General features: G+C 40.3%; 1 protein-coding gene across 3 annotated transcripts in view; it reads right to left on the bottom strand.

Moving 5' to 3' along the window:
- Window positions 1-15,063, bottom strand: part of ABCC1 (ATP binding cassette subfamily C member 1) — a 51,380-nt gene that overhangs the window by 30,979 nt on the left and 5,338 nt on the right. For all 3 annotated transcript variants that reach the window (XM_046900556.1, XM_046900555.1, NM_001012522.3), the window contains 5 exons: window positions 5,820-5,996; window positions 5,159-5,284; window positions 4,254-4,391; window positions 3,025-3,150; window positions 1,906-1,967 (listed from right to left, as the gene is read on the bottom strand). In XM_046900556.1, the coding sequence (XP_046756512.1) occupies window positions 1,906-1,967; window positions 3,025-3,150; window positions 4,254-4,391; window positions 5,159-5,284; window positions 5,820-5,846 (479 nt within the window). In that variant the 5' untranslated portion in view covers window positions 5,847-5,996. The remainder of the gene's footprint in view (window positions 1-1,905; window positions 1,968-3,024; window positions 3,151-4,253; window positions 4,392-5,158; window positions 5,285-5,819; window positions 5,997-15,063) is intronic.

Genomic DNA, 15,063 nt, shown 5'->3' with positions numbered 1-15,063 from the left:
AAGACCCAAGAAGGGACGATGACATTAAGGTGGTTCAACCAAGCATTCGTATTAGAACCACCAAAAAAGGTGGAGGGTTACTAGTAACTGGGGAGTCCCCAATTGGAGGCACTGAGGCACCCATCTGTCACCCAGACAATCTCTCTAGAGAGGTCTGCTGACTACTGGGGGCCTGTATTTGTTACATGAAGAACTTCCTAGCATATCTAATAAAGCCAGAAAACTAATACCATTCCTGTTCTTTCAAGCCAGGTCACGTGAGGCTGCAATGAGGAGACTATGAAACATCAAAAGAGACTTTATGACCCTTGGAAAGATGTTGAAGGAATGTGGAGCATGGGTGGTATTCTCCTCTATCCCCTCAGCTGGAGACTGGAACACAGGAGGAGAACAAATTAAGTAAATGACCGGCTATGCTCAGGAGTTTGAGTTCTGTCACACCTTCAAGAAACTGGGCATGGTGATGTTGGATGGGACACAGTTGACCAGGTGTATCATGAGTATTCTGGGCAGCAAGCTGGCTGAACTGATCAACAGAGCTTTAAACTAGACGTGATGGGGGAAAGGGATGTATTTCTGAGTGACTGAAAAGAGACAGGGAACACTGACACTTTAGGATGTATCAGGCAAAAACCTCAGAATTGTTCCAAAGGTATTAAAGAGGGCACCTCTAGGAAGGTAATACGGCTGACAGCCCAGCTGAAGTGCCTCTACAGCAATGCATGCAGAAAGGGAGCTAAGTAGAAGTTGGAAACCACGATGTAATTTAAGAACTATGACCTAATTGCTATCATGAAAATATCGTGGGACAAAAATCACACAACAGGAAAAATGCAATTGAGGGCTACAAGCATTTTAAAAGAGAGAGGCAGAGACAGAGGGACAGGAGAGTTGTCCTCTATGTTATTAAGTAGACAGATTGCAAAGAGCTGCCTCTAAAAAACAGCCAGGTTGAGAGCTCGTGGGTAAAAATTAGGGACCAGATCAATACAGGATATCTGGTGGTAAGGTTCTACTAGAGAGCTCCTAATCAAGGAGAAGCCTGTTGATGATGCCTCCTTGTTTCAGCTACAAGAAGCATTATGCTTGCAGGTTTTTGTCCTGATGGGACAATTTAAACCACCTGGATGGCTCTGGGAATACAACACAGTGGGCTGTAAACAATCCAGTAGAGTGTTTAGGACAACTCCCTGGTCCAGGTATTAGAAAGGTCAGCCAGAGGCAACGCATGGCTGGCCCTGGTGCTCACCAGTGAAGACAGTGAAAGAGATTAAGACTAGAGGCAGCCTGGGCTGCAGTGACCATACCCTGGTTGAGTTTGTGATCTAGAGAAATATGGGCCTGGCAGAACCCTGAATTTCAAGAGATCAAACTTCCTGATGTTTAAGGAATGACTGGATAAGATCCCTTGGTAAGCTGTCTTTAGGGACAAAGAAGTGGAAGAGAGCTGGCATCTCCTTAAGGATGTCTTTCTGAGAGCACAAGAGCTCTCCATACCCCAGTACATGAAATCAAGCAAGGGAGGCAGGAGGCCAGCATGGCTAAGCAAGGACCTGATGGGCAAACTGAGGGTAAAGAAGGAAATGCACAGGCAGTGGAATCAAGAAAGCGTGGCCTGGAAAGAGTAAAGCGATGCCTCTCAGACATGTAAAACTGAGATCAGGAAACACAAGGCACAGATGGAACTGAACCTGGCAAGAGATGTGAAAAGTAACAAGGGATTCTATAGCATTATTAGGAAGGAAAAAAATTCGAAAAAATATATCAATTTAATCTGTTTATAAAATAGCCAGACAAAATAGCCAAAATAAGCATTACATGACTAATGCTAAATTAACCGAGAAAGCAGGATTTTAAGATACCATGTAACTCTAACTGATGCTTTGTGTCTTATGCTGGACTTACCCAGTAATCCACCAGAAGGTGATTCTTGACAGGAAAGAAGCACTGAACTCTGGACACGGTTTCTAAAGGAGAGAAGAAGAAATCAATCTACATATAAACATAACTGATACAGGGACATCAGAAACAAATCAACCAGAAAAAAATGCTTCTGAATTATTGCTTTCCTTCCCAAAATATTAAACTTCTCATTTATGCTGTTAAGAACTTGTTTTTAAAAACAAAAAAAACACAGGGAAGTCCAGCTTCATGGATGTCACAGAAATAGTAGTGCACCCTATCAACATAAATAGTTGATGGAATGTTATAAAACAGCATAGACTTAACATTCCTTGCATTAATATAGATATCAGGAAAGCACAAATGTGTTATTGGGTTACAGTTAGTGTCACTAAAGAAGAGCTCAACTGCATTGCTCTGGTTCATAAAGGCTAAGATTCTATCAAAACAAACACACAAGTAATATCTGAAAAGCAAAACAAAGAGAAATCAAACATCCCAAAACAAACCCCAAAAGCCCCACATCTCATTCACCAACACATACAGGAAACAACATATCCAGACCTACAAATGCACACAGCCAGCTCACGTCCTACATCCAGATCAACAGCTGTCTTTTTAAACTCTTCTGGTTCATATCCCCTCCTAATCTGATTGGATTAAAATAATAGAAAGTCTGGAAGAATCTCAAAAGGCACAAGGTGATTTACTACACAAATCCACTGGAGAAACAAATTAAGAATGAGTAAGAATTTGCTTCCCCCCCCCTTCTATCATAATATTGAACAAATACAACACTTATCAAAAGTTAAAATTGAAAGTCTACCTTCTTTCCTAGAGACACTCCTAGAAGCACTCAGAAAACAAAAACAAATAACTGTTTTCAAAGCACCTTGTAATTACTGTAATCATGATCAAAGCAAAAAAGGTTTTAATATTTCTATAATAAATCTAGTCAAATACTTTTTACCCCTTACTGAGATGAAAAGAACCCAAAGATGAAGCAAATCCAAAGACTCAACAGTACACTCTTTTCTCCAGACATACATACGCAGACTACATTGCCTACCAGTGGCAACATACAGCATCACTTAGAATAGTCAGCATAGACTGAACACTTACAGGATCATTTACTGCCTCAGAAAACAAAGGCGGTTTTTCTGGAAAACAAGATAGTATGAGCTGTACAAGTAACAGGATGAAGTAGGTGCAGAAAGTGACGTAACGAAATGCATCCACTTCAGTGTCCTACAAAGGAAGGTAATTTCGCAATTAAAAGGCTGAGGGATTTCCTTAAAACAACATTTCAACATAAAACAGATCATTACAGTAAAATCTGCAAACCACATAAATGTTATACTAGCACCCCACCCCTGCAAATTAAAGTCAACATCTGTTTTGGTAAAGGGAAGGTAAAAACAGAGGAGAAGATGAAGGTTATCATATATTGAACCTCGCAGCTTTCTGTTTTCACTCAGTCAGTGCCATAAATACGCAAGCATAAACTTCTGTAGAGAAGTGCTCCTTAACACTCGTGTTGTATCAACACAACATGCCCCAATTTGACATCAAAGTATTCTGCAGAAGCGCAAGGCACTTATGCATTGGATAGAATGGAGCTTCCAAAGAAAAATGGTAAGCATAAATCAAACAATAACGATTAATAACAACAATAATTGGAACAGCATTATTTACATCACAGTTTGCGATGGTTCTGATACACAGAGCGCACTCCCGAGAAATCAAAGTATAAGGAGGGAGGGACACACATCGATAAAGACAAAACCCACTCACAACTAGACAAAAATTAGCTGAAAGTTCTCAAAATATAGCTTAAGGGTTTCAAGAAAGAAAAGTGATAAGCTGTTTGCAGGCAGCTCCATAATTAATCTGCCATTTGAAGTGGCTTTACTATGAAGCAGACTGACTGAAAAGTGTTTCACTTGAACAATTTCATTTTGTCTCTGCAGCCATGAGACCACATTACAGCCATACTAACTGTTTCAGGTAATCTACTGTATAATCAGTAAGATGCTGAGAGTTTACATCAGTTTCAAATCAAACATTACACACACTTATTGTATTCATGCAGAGAGGACCCCTTTCTGGAGCAGCTAGCAGAATTTTCTTGGCAACTGTCACTGTAGTAAGATCACTATGAATTTCTCTAACATTTCAAAACCTGAAAAACAAGGCCATTAAGTCTTGCTTGTTTTATTTTCATAACCCAAGGAATGAAAGCACATTGAATGGATCATTAACTGACTTGACTGGCATAATTAGCAAGCAACTACTTTATTACTGAAGTTTTCAAGATTATTTCCAACTGAACGAGGCTAGCAATCACTTACTGTATTTAAGGCAAGCATAATTTTGGATCTAAAAATTACTGTGGCACATAGCAATGAAATGAGCCAGAAAATCATCATCACGCCCGAAGACTGTACTCCTTTCAACCTTTCATGTTGTATCAAAAATGTGGCAAGCAACTGTTGACAAACAAGATAAACATATTTGTAAGAGAGGTTTTAAAACAACACCTTACACACACATGCAAAGTAAAATGCTAGAACGTGTTAATTTAGCATTTCATGTCCAACTTCTTCCAGGTTTTTACTGTTCTCTCCCGAAAAATACCAGGTGTAATCCCTACCACTCTATGTCCGTGATAGATGTAAAACAACTGCTAATAAACAAATAGCAGGGTATTTCCCTTGAAACTGACATTGCAGAGATAATGTAGTGAAGGAAGACAATACTTACCAAGGGTAGAAAGATGTTGAAGGTGACACCTGCACGCCTCGTGTGGCATTTTAAGACTTTGGACCACAACATCAAACCTAACAGGCACTAAATGCCACACAAATTGATAACAGCTTCAACAATCTTTTTTGAAGTTCATTGAAATTTGTGTTATCTAGATTTCATTAGTCCTCCCAACTTGATTCTTCCACCCTATACCTGAATCAAGTTATTAAATGAAGAGTAGCTCAAGCCTACTAAAATAAAGCAGGATAACTGGCACTGGCTTGTGTTGACAGGTAAGACACCAAACAAAGCTGGGATAGTTTTGTTTTGTTGGCTTTTTTCCCCCTCAGAAGAAAGCATACACTTAAGGTTCAACACTTCACAATTAAGATGTCAATTAAGTCTGTATGTACGGACTACAACAAGAATTAAAACACTGCGTAAGAGTAAGATGCATGTTACTGCTTAAGCCTTTTGGGTCACCAAAGGATGTAACAGAAGAACTTACCATAGTTATACCCAGTACAGTAGGGCTAATGAGAAAAAATGGAGCTCGAAAAATATTTTGACTTCTTTCCCAGAAAGAGTAGAAAAGGTCTGCCCAGCAGACTATCCACAGTATTAAGCCCAAAGCCTGCAATACAAAAGTGTGTTTTATACATGAGTTCACAGAGATTAGGCAGCACAACATGAATACTACATGCAATGGGCTAGTGGAAGAGAAGCCACAATGAGATCACCTCTTTTGGACAATCCTTCTAAGCAACAACATGCATGAAAGAATAATTTGGTTTTACCTACTGAATCCCACTAACAAAAAAGAAGTTCATTAACTTTCAGTACCATATATTTGAGTTGCACAAAATAGTCTGCTCTAATTGATGTTACAAATAATTTAAACAGCTTTTTTGATACACTAGTTTCAGAAAGCAAGAGAAAAACACAACACTTTGAAATCAAGCATAAGTAGAAATAAACTACAGTTGAATTGTGCACACAGGCAGAGACTGATGTTCAATAAAAACAGTTGTGCTACATCTAGAAATAAATAATCAAAATTGAATCAGAGAATCAGAATCATAGAATAGTTAAGGTTGGAAGGGACCTCTGGAAGTCATTTGGTTCAACCCACCCAGCCTAACAAATAATGATTTTAAGGAGTCACATACCGTTTTGGCTTTGTTGAGGATTGACATTTGGATGTAACCCCTGTCATGAGAACGAAGATACAGAAAGTACGCTGGGAAGCAGACCCACAAGTAAATACAAGGGACCCAGACCAAGACTGTGTTCTGAAAGCACTGGGTGAAGTCTGGATTTTCTGTGTGCCATGTCAGATTCCAATCCTGGAGGGGGGGGAAGGGGGGGAGAAAAACCCAGTTAAGAAAAAGCAATCACAGAACTCCAGTATTTAAAAAAAAAAAAAAAGAAAAAAGGGAGAAAAAAAAGAAAAAATATAGCTGTGTTATTCTGTAACTCATTGCATGCTTCTCTGTACTTGTATTAGACCAGCTCCATACTGAGACACATGTAATTTTATTGGACTTCTCACAGCTCAGAAATTTAGAATCTTCACAAGATAACATTAGTGTCATTTTTGTTGGCTATACAAAGCTACCGTAACAGACAACACACTCAAAGGTAATAATCGGGATCTTTGACAGCATTTACCAGGATTTCCACATTATCACTGCAGAAAAATAATGTGACAATGCTAGCCATCTCCCACTATAACCATTATGTGCATACAAATAACCAAATTTAGTTGTGGAGATACTATCTGGCACACAGTAGGAGAGAACAGAATGAGGTAACATCACTATTTGTAGAACAGCCTCACAAATCCACTGTTGTATGCAGCAAATCTACTTGTGAGTTTCTGGTAATTCATAAGAACAGCACATAGAAAAAAGCAGCAGGCTCACCTCTGGAGCATATTTACCTCCCAGCAACAACAAGAAGTACATCAGTATAATTAATCACATCCTTACTTCTCTCAACGTGATTTTTGAAAACAAGAAAAAACCTCCATATGATCAAAGTAAAACCAGCTTACAGTAATGAAAATGTGACCACCATTCCCATTACTAATACAAGGGCTACTTATGATGGCAGTCTAAGCAGTAAATCTATCTTTGACACTGTATTTATTATTGGCATCTTCCAATAGTGCAGTACTCCTTACAGGCCCCTGTTTAAAAGCAACACATCCAAGACAAGTAGGCACATGCCCAAAGGCTCCTTAACTACAGTGTCCTTTTCAGCATTTTTTCAGACTGCTGCATAGCTTACAACTGCACCAAGCACCACTGCTGGGGCTCAACGGCAGTAATCTCTCTCATCTGTAAAAGCCTGAGCACGTCACAAAAACAAATGCTACTATCTACATTTTAGAGATGAGGAAACAGAGCCAAAATGAGCTGTGGTGCCTGCCTGCCCACTCTGTTCCAATGTCAAAGCTGAAAACATCCCACTGCTCAGATTCATCACACATCTTCATTTGTCTCCCACCTGGTTAAACACAATTAAAAATAGAGGAAAACAGAGCTAAAGAGAAAAAGATGATATAAAATGCAAATTTTCAAGTAGGTTTCCCCTTAACTGCAGCCGTTTTCTACGAAGGTGATAATTTCTACCCTTTTTTTTTTCCCTTCATAAACATATTTTGAAAACACTGAAACAAAAATATTTTCCTTCTCTATCTTCCTCCTATTTTCTGTCAGAATCTGTCAGAAAGAAAGGCCTGCTTTCTTGGCTGGATACAACAGACAACATACACAGCTGTTATTTCTCCCCTGCAATCTTTTCATTGCATATCATTCCTTTCAGTTAAGAAAAAAAAGAAATCTCCAACCTAAACACAGCCAGTTCCCAGAAATTAACACTGGTAGAACATAAAAATGCCCAACTATGTTTTAGTTTGTCGGCACGTAAGCCATTCGTGCAAAGGGCTACAGCTGTAAAGGCTGTGGCTGAGTCACAGGCTTATTAAGTTCCCCAGCTGCAAACCATCATTAGAAATTTCAGCTGAGTCATCCTTACTTTTAGCCACCACACAAACCATTTTTCAGCTTCCTAAATCCTGTCTGCTCAGCGTAATAGTCAAGAAAAAAAGTCTCATGACTCTACAAGAACAGTTTACAATTCACAAATTAACACAGTTAATAAGATTATGCAAGAGCACTCATCAGCTTTACAAAAAAAAAAAGAAGAAATCTGACATATTATTTACTTTTTAATACTATTGCTGTTATTTTTTAAGGTCTACACACTCTTTATGAAAGCAACTACTTCCCTTTCTTGTGTTTTAAAATGCCAGCTGTAAAATGAATCAGACATTTACCGGAAAGGACAGAGCAGTGCGTGCAGATGTCACTGCCATTGGGCTAAGTGAAAGAAAGACATGGTGTACGCATAACTACTATGCACATTGCATATGTATATATATAAATTTTTAAACATCCTCCAGTCAGTCTTCAGTTCATTGGAAATTTATATTTGCAACTGAAGTGTTTCTGACTGACAGACAGGAGGGTGAGCAGCAATGGTATTTCAGGATTAAGAACAGAAAGTTGGGATGACTAAACAGACTGGGCTAAGAGTACTGCTAGAACTTAACAGCTACAGCAACTTCAGTGTCAATTCTTTACACTCTTCCAAGATTTTCAGAGGCTGTTGATATCCAATGGGAGCTTGCTTAGTTTAAATACATTATACTCAAATATGCTATACCATGCAAAAGAGATGTCTATGCACAGGTGAGCTCCTTCAATTCAACACACATTTCAGGTAACAAAAGGTGAGGAAATCATGCAGGAAGAGAGACACACAGCAGCATCTTCCCCTGCTGGTTCTCTAGAAGCAACTCACTTACAGCATAATAGCACAAACAGGAAAAGACCTATACATCAAATACTTTCTGCTGAGGACCTAATAAGCACATCAAATACCATGCAAATTCACCAAGACAACCTGAGGGCTTCTCTGAAGGCAGGCTGCACTGCCCATCTCCAGACTGGGGACTGTCAGGAGACCATATCTGAAACAGTCTTGCAAGTCTGAACTGAGATACTCAGTGGGTAAAGTCAAGAAGGATTTTTTTTTACTTGTATTTGAGGGTCCATTTGTTCAAGTTTACACAGCAAGGTTCTGGCAGCTGGGAAGCTGAAGGTGTGGCCTCTGTGAGAAAAGCCCAGATGCTGCAAGGCAGATAAGAGTCAGCTACAGTTGACTCTTGTCTGGAGACACACCACTGGCCAGAGCCAAGCCATGAGTGAAGCTGGTTGTGCCTTTGAAAGAGCAGATTTAAGAAACGGAAATCTGCTGTGGACCAGCAGCTGGGTGAGAGCAGTGACAGAAGCAGCCCTGCAGCCCCCAGGGTCAGAGCAGGAGGACAGGAGATGCTGCAGGCATGAAGCAGAAGCTCCCTGCAGCACAGGAGTGGCCTACAGTGGAGCAGACTGTCCCCATACAGCCCAGGATGGAGCAGGCAGTCTGGAGGAACTGCTGCCCATAGGAAACTGTGCTGGAGCAGTTCCTGACGGATGAGCCCCCCATGCTACAGACCCATGTTGGGGCTGTTCTAGAAGCCCACATGGGATCAGTTTGGGAAAGACAGCATCCATTGGAAGGGGAAAAGGAACCCACGCAGAACAGGGCCTGAGTGACCATGGAGGAGCAATACATACAAAGCGTTACGGACTGACCTCAGTTCCCCTGTACTGCTCAAGGGGAGAAGGTGGGATGGGCAGGGAGGCAGTTTTAATTCACTTTAGCCCGTCAGCAAATAGTTGGTACATTATATTAATCTCCTTTATAATGAGAATGTTTTGCCCATGACAGTGATTAGTGAGTGATCTCCCTGCCCTCATATATACCCACAAGCTTCTCCCCCCCCTTTCTTTTCAAAGGAAAGGCATACTCTAAATTCTGCACGGAGGATACCACAGCATTATGACATTCAATCCAAGCTGGAAGGCACATCACTCACATCATGAGACCGACACGTACACAAATTACAGCAGTCAGTTACAGGTAGGACTAGTCTAGGCTCGTATGCCACTTCACACTGCTGCTTCTCTTTGGTTTTACATAAGCCATTTTTACAAATTGTTTTTCTTCCAGCCCAAGACAAAGTTCTGTTAAAAAAAAAATCAAAGTAGTAAAATTCAGTAAAGCAGACCTTTGTATGTAGCATTTAATAGAACTTAATTAGCAAAACTTATGTTTTTCTGTGACTCAACTATTAGAAGAGATTTTAGCATGTCCTATTCAAGCAATAAGTTGTCAATTTTCATGTCTTACTATTTTTCACTCTGATCGATCATCTAACACTTCTATTTTGAAGAGAGCATCAAATGACAGGGATCCAAGTATGCATTAAATGCTCTACACAAACCAGCAGCCTCTGGCAATGCAGTAGGAGGAAGAAAAAAAGCTGTTTAGTTCTACAGTTACTACATCGTATAATTTGGAAGCCACTTTACATTGAACCATGACCTCGGGCTCTCACAGCAGAAGTCACAGAGTGGTTCCTGCTAGTTTCTTGGTGGATGCTAGGAGAGAACAGGCTCACTTTCAGTCTACTCCATGAAACGCACATCCCAGGTGTTGTGGTTTCACTGGTTGTTTTCTTTTTAAAATCCCTTGGCAAATTTAAGGTTCCTCGGTTTTCATTTTAGAAAGTTTTCATTTCCACCATGAGCACTGTGGCTGAAAAAAATATACCAGGCCACAACAGTTTTTGTGCCAAATAACGCATTTTCTCCTATAGCACAGAATGGTTTCATCTTATATTTCAAGTGAAATCCTCTATCTCCAAAAAGAGTACAAAAAATGCTTTATGTTCCTTGCAATCGCATGGATCTATTCAGAGGTACAACACTTATTTAACAGTGCATAATCCCAAGAAAAATAAAGTACAAGTTATATTAATTCCCATCTAGAATGTCAGGATCAGGCCAGTTAGAAGCATTGGCAGTAGGACTGTGAGATCAAGTTGTAACACAAAGGATCAGTTATTCTGCCGCTGCCACAGGGAGGAGGAGTACAGGCAAGCTGTGTGCCCCCAGCATGCCCAGACTCAAGAGTGAAAGTTTGACACTTGCCAGGACCTTGTGCCTGGCAGTCTCCCTCCTGGCAGGCAGGAAAGGCTGCTAACTGAGCAGCCACCCACCTGTTCTCACATCAATAATCCTATTTGACCCAACGCACATTTTATAATTCTCATTAGCAGAAATACAGAGACCAAAATTGCTCAGTTTCATGCCTGCTGTGCAGAGATGTGCAAGAGGTATAGGCTGCCAGCCAGAGTTAATACCACCTGTATGAACCGGCAGCAACTCAAAAATAAACTTTTCTATGCACACACATAAAAAACAAGATGACAAAACTACACTGGAATCTTAATATCAAACAGCAGATTCCCTGCCTGCCTCTCCCCACATTGAAGAGCTTCTTGCACTAAGCACGCAGCATCAGAAGAGCCACCATTAGCGGATCAGTGGTGGAAAAAAGGACCTCTCCCTTTAAAGCTGCTTTAGATGGAGCCCTGAACAACTTCTGAAGGTACCCGATATCACCATTCTTCATCAAAACAAACAGCAAACATGGTAACACTTGGCTATGCTAAAAAAGATAAGGAAAACCAACAACTGAAGTGATCCAGATTTTGCAATAGATTAGAAGGAGGCATATTCTCTAGTTACGAATTTCAAAAAGCTCTTCAAAGTTATTCCGTTTGTCAAGTAACTTTCATTAAATTTGGCCATGGAAGTCACGAAGAACGACCGAAACAGCGTTCTTTAAATGCATTATCTTTATTCTGCCATTTACATTCCACTGTCACATAATGAAGTGTGGACCAAAGCTCAACATTTCTGTAAGGCAACATATTTAGACTAGACCCTGCAAGCACAAATAAAGACACATGACCTTCACCAGCATAACATTCACCGTCCAGTGCTAACTGCTCAGATTAACTCACAGGAGGTGAACAAGGTGACAAGTTGATAAAAAACAAGCAACAGATATTGATACAAAAAAATTTACTCCAGAACTCCCAAAAAAGCAGCAGATACACCCACAACTGTCGGTGACATTGCAACTGCAGCTCTCATGTATCCCCAGCAAAATTCAGAGGAATGGCCCTAACAGCAACAACAACAAAAATATTAACATGACACTACAAGCAACTATCACAAACTTCCTTCCATTTACAAGCTTATAAATCCTTTAAAAATACTACGTGCACTACATCCAAATTATTTTGGACGAAGCACTGCTTGCACTGGTGGATCCTGTGGTTCTAGAATCAATTCCAGTTCTCCACCTTCATTCATTCATTCCCTCAGTTTCTCGTAACATTATCTATTAGAGACGATTTTAGCAAGAATAAGTTCTCAGCAGCAATGGCTTGCATCACACAGATCTGATTTACCAACGCAGTCAAGAAAAAGCTTCTACCTTCCAGTCCTGGTGCCTGCAGCTCCTCCACGTCTCAAAAAATAGCATTTCCTACTGTTAACAATGAGTTGAAATCCTCTGCAATATACAGCATTGCATCAGCTGAAACTATGTGTACAATGGCAGAAAAACAGCATGTTTTGCCTTTGTTTCCCTTTAGGCTAAAAGAAGCAGCAGGTCCCAACAACTTGCCAGAAAAGGGAGCAATTGCACTTGTGGAATTTCCAAGCCAAAAAGCCTCTGGAACATGGCATTATTTTTGTGGGCTGGATAAACACATCACAGATTTCATCAGCAGCAGCTGGAAATTCAAAATACTTCTCTAGATGCAATGATTCTTGTGTACCATGAAACAGTATTTGACCATGTGACAATAAAATATTGTTTACCACTGACAAGTTCAGAATCAAAAGGACAGCATTTATCTACCTGTAAATTTTCAAAATGAAATCAATTTAATAGGATGCAGGAAAAAAAAGATAATCCTGCTATCATCTCCTTTTTGTTGTTGCTTATTAAGCTGTATCTGGAGCTCCCACAGATGCAAACAGTGAGGAAAAAAAAGGAACACAAGGAATTCTAACTCTATTAAAAGTAAGGGAAAGGTCAGTCCCCTGCGGACAGCTTTTTAGAGATGTGACCCTGGATGACTTCAGTGCAGCCCCGGTTAACCTCCCCTCAGTCTGAGTATAGCACAGCACTTCCCTGCAACTGCACCTTAACTGCAGGGAATGGCACAAGTTACTCTGGGGTTTACATGTTTTGAGCAACCTTGAAACATTCACACTATAAATGACAGCCATAGAATGACAGAAAATCTGTTAAGGAAATTTCTATCTAAAGAACAGCATCAGGCTTCATTTTCCTGTACCTTCCCTAAGCTAATCAACCCTGAATCAACAGAATTGATATTAATTTCTATGAAAGCAACCACCACCAAGACTCATTTTTACAGGCTTTAACGTGAGAGAGCTGACAAATTGCATCTGGCTTTCATCACTGGATGAAGCTGCAACCGAGCAATGAGAACCTGACAATTAGCTGCTAATTATAATAAAGGCACCATCTTGTGTAAAGGCTTTAACCTTCTGCTCCTCCTCTCTCGTAAATCCTGCCCACACGTGACCTTTCTGGGTCAGGAAATGCAAGTACTTTATGGTCTGCATACTCATTTAAATTCTTCACACCAAGGTTTTCAGAAACACATCCATCAGGTTGATTCCTTTACAATTTAAAGGAAAAACTTAAACTCAACTTTGTACCAAGCGCCCACCAGCACCACCCTCAGCTGCCTTCCTTGCTCTGCCACAAACACTCTGAAGAAGTACAATCCAACTACAATGAAATCCAGATAGCAATTACTACAAGATACAACCTGTGCCTTCAAATATCACCACAGAAATCCATGTAGAAATTGCCAATGTGAAGAGGGGTCTGAAAACCAAGAAGTCTTATTACTAAACTTTGTAAAACCTCAGCCTCCAGTTAAGCACCAACCTCTTGATTTCTATAACTTAAGACTACATATCTCCACAAGAACATTACTTTTTCATCTCCCTGTTTACCCAAATAACACATTGTCTTTATGAATAATTTTAAGACTTGTGTGTGTGATATGCATCTATAATACTGCTTTGTGTTAGCCATTATTAGTATTAAACTTCCTTATTCTTCTGCATCCTTTGTTTACCACTAAGATATCACTGACCTCCCACTCAGATAAGCCCGGGAGAAGAGAACACACACAGAAATTAAAAGCGAATGAGACCTGTTAAGTCTGAACCTCACACACACACCTCTATCCAGGCTCCCTAAGCTATCTCTGTCTATCTGCCCAACTTTACATGACAGCTTCAATGCAGCCACCTCACATTCAATAGCCACACCAGCACCCTCGTATGGCATACCCTTGCTGTTATTGTGAGCTATCGCTGTTTTCAGGAAAGTTATCAGCACGTATAAGCAAAAACCCCAACATTTCAGATTCTACCTGACTGACAAACATCTTCTAATGAATAACTGAGACTGGACATAAAGCCTGGCAGAGCAGCTGGAGAGGGACTGTATGGAACTGCTTGAGTTTGCTTTTTTATATCAGACACTGCATTCACATTCTGGTGATACTCAAGGCACAGCTATCTCAGCACTTCAGGTCACAGACTACTTTTCCAATATAAACAGACAATAAATTGAAACACAGGTACTGCAGGATGTTACCCCTAACCCACAAGTTTTCATCTTTTTTTTTTCTTTTTTTAAAAAAGCTATACTGCTGCAACTTGCTATCATGGATGAAACACTCAGTGAGGTACTCTATGATGACACAGAGAGAAGAAGTATGACAAAGCACCCTTCCAAAAAGGAACTGTGATTCAAAGAATGACAAGAAACAGTTAAGTTTCACTGCAATCAGATTTGTATGTGGAAGTTCTCATGCTGGGCACCAGAGATAGGTTATACAGGGAGAGGAAGAAAAGTGCTGAAGAAGATAGCAAACAGGGCTGCTGGGTTTTCAGAGCGGGTATTAAATAAAATCAATCTGTTTAATTCTTAAACAAGGACTTTCAACAATAACATTCCTGGAGTGTACAAACAAGAAAAATCCCGGCCAGCAAGGTTTAAGAAGATTAGCACACAGTTTCTAAAGGTGCATTGGGTCCTTCCAACCTGTAAAGCTTCCCCTACAATTTAAAACCGAGTTGTCCCAAATTCAACACGAGGCATGAAAGAAAGCACATCTCCTCACTGAGAGCAGAGGGGTTTGCCAGCACCAGGACGTGCCACTGCTCTGCCACCAACCAGAACATCTGATGTGATCACAGCTTACCGCAAGAATGCAAATACACAAGTCACCCGTATTCTAAGTGCAAACCAGTCCTGGGAAGAGGAAGCACTCCACAAGACGGGAAAGTCCACAGCACACACACAAGTGGTATCTGGAAGGTCAGT

The sequence above is a fragment of the Gallus gallus genome, chromosome 14, assembly GCF_016699485.2.
Source record: "Gallus gallus isolate bGalGal1 chromosome 14, bGalGal1.mat.broiler.GRCg7b, whole genome shotgun sequence".
Lineage (NCBI taxonomy): Eukaryota > Metazoa > Chordata > Aves > Galliformes > Phasianidae > Gallus > Gallus gallus.
Note: the sequence above shows the minus strand (reverse complement) of the source record. Positions and strands in the feature narration are given on the sequence as shown.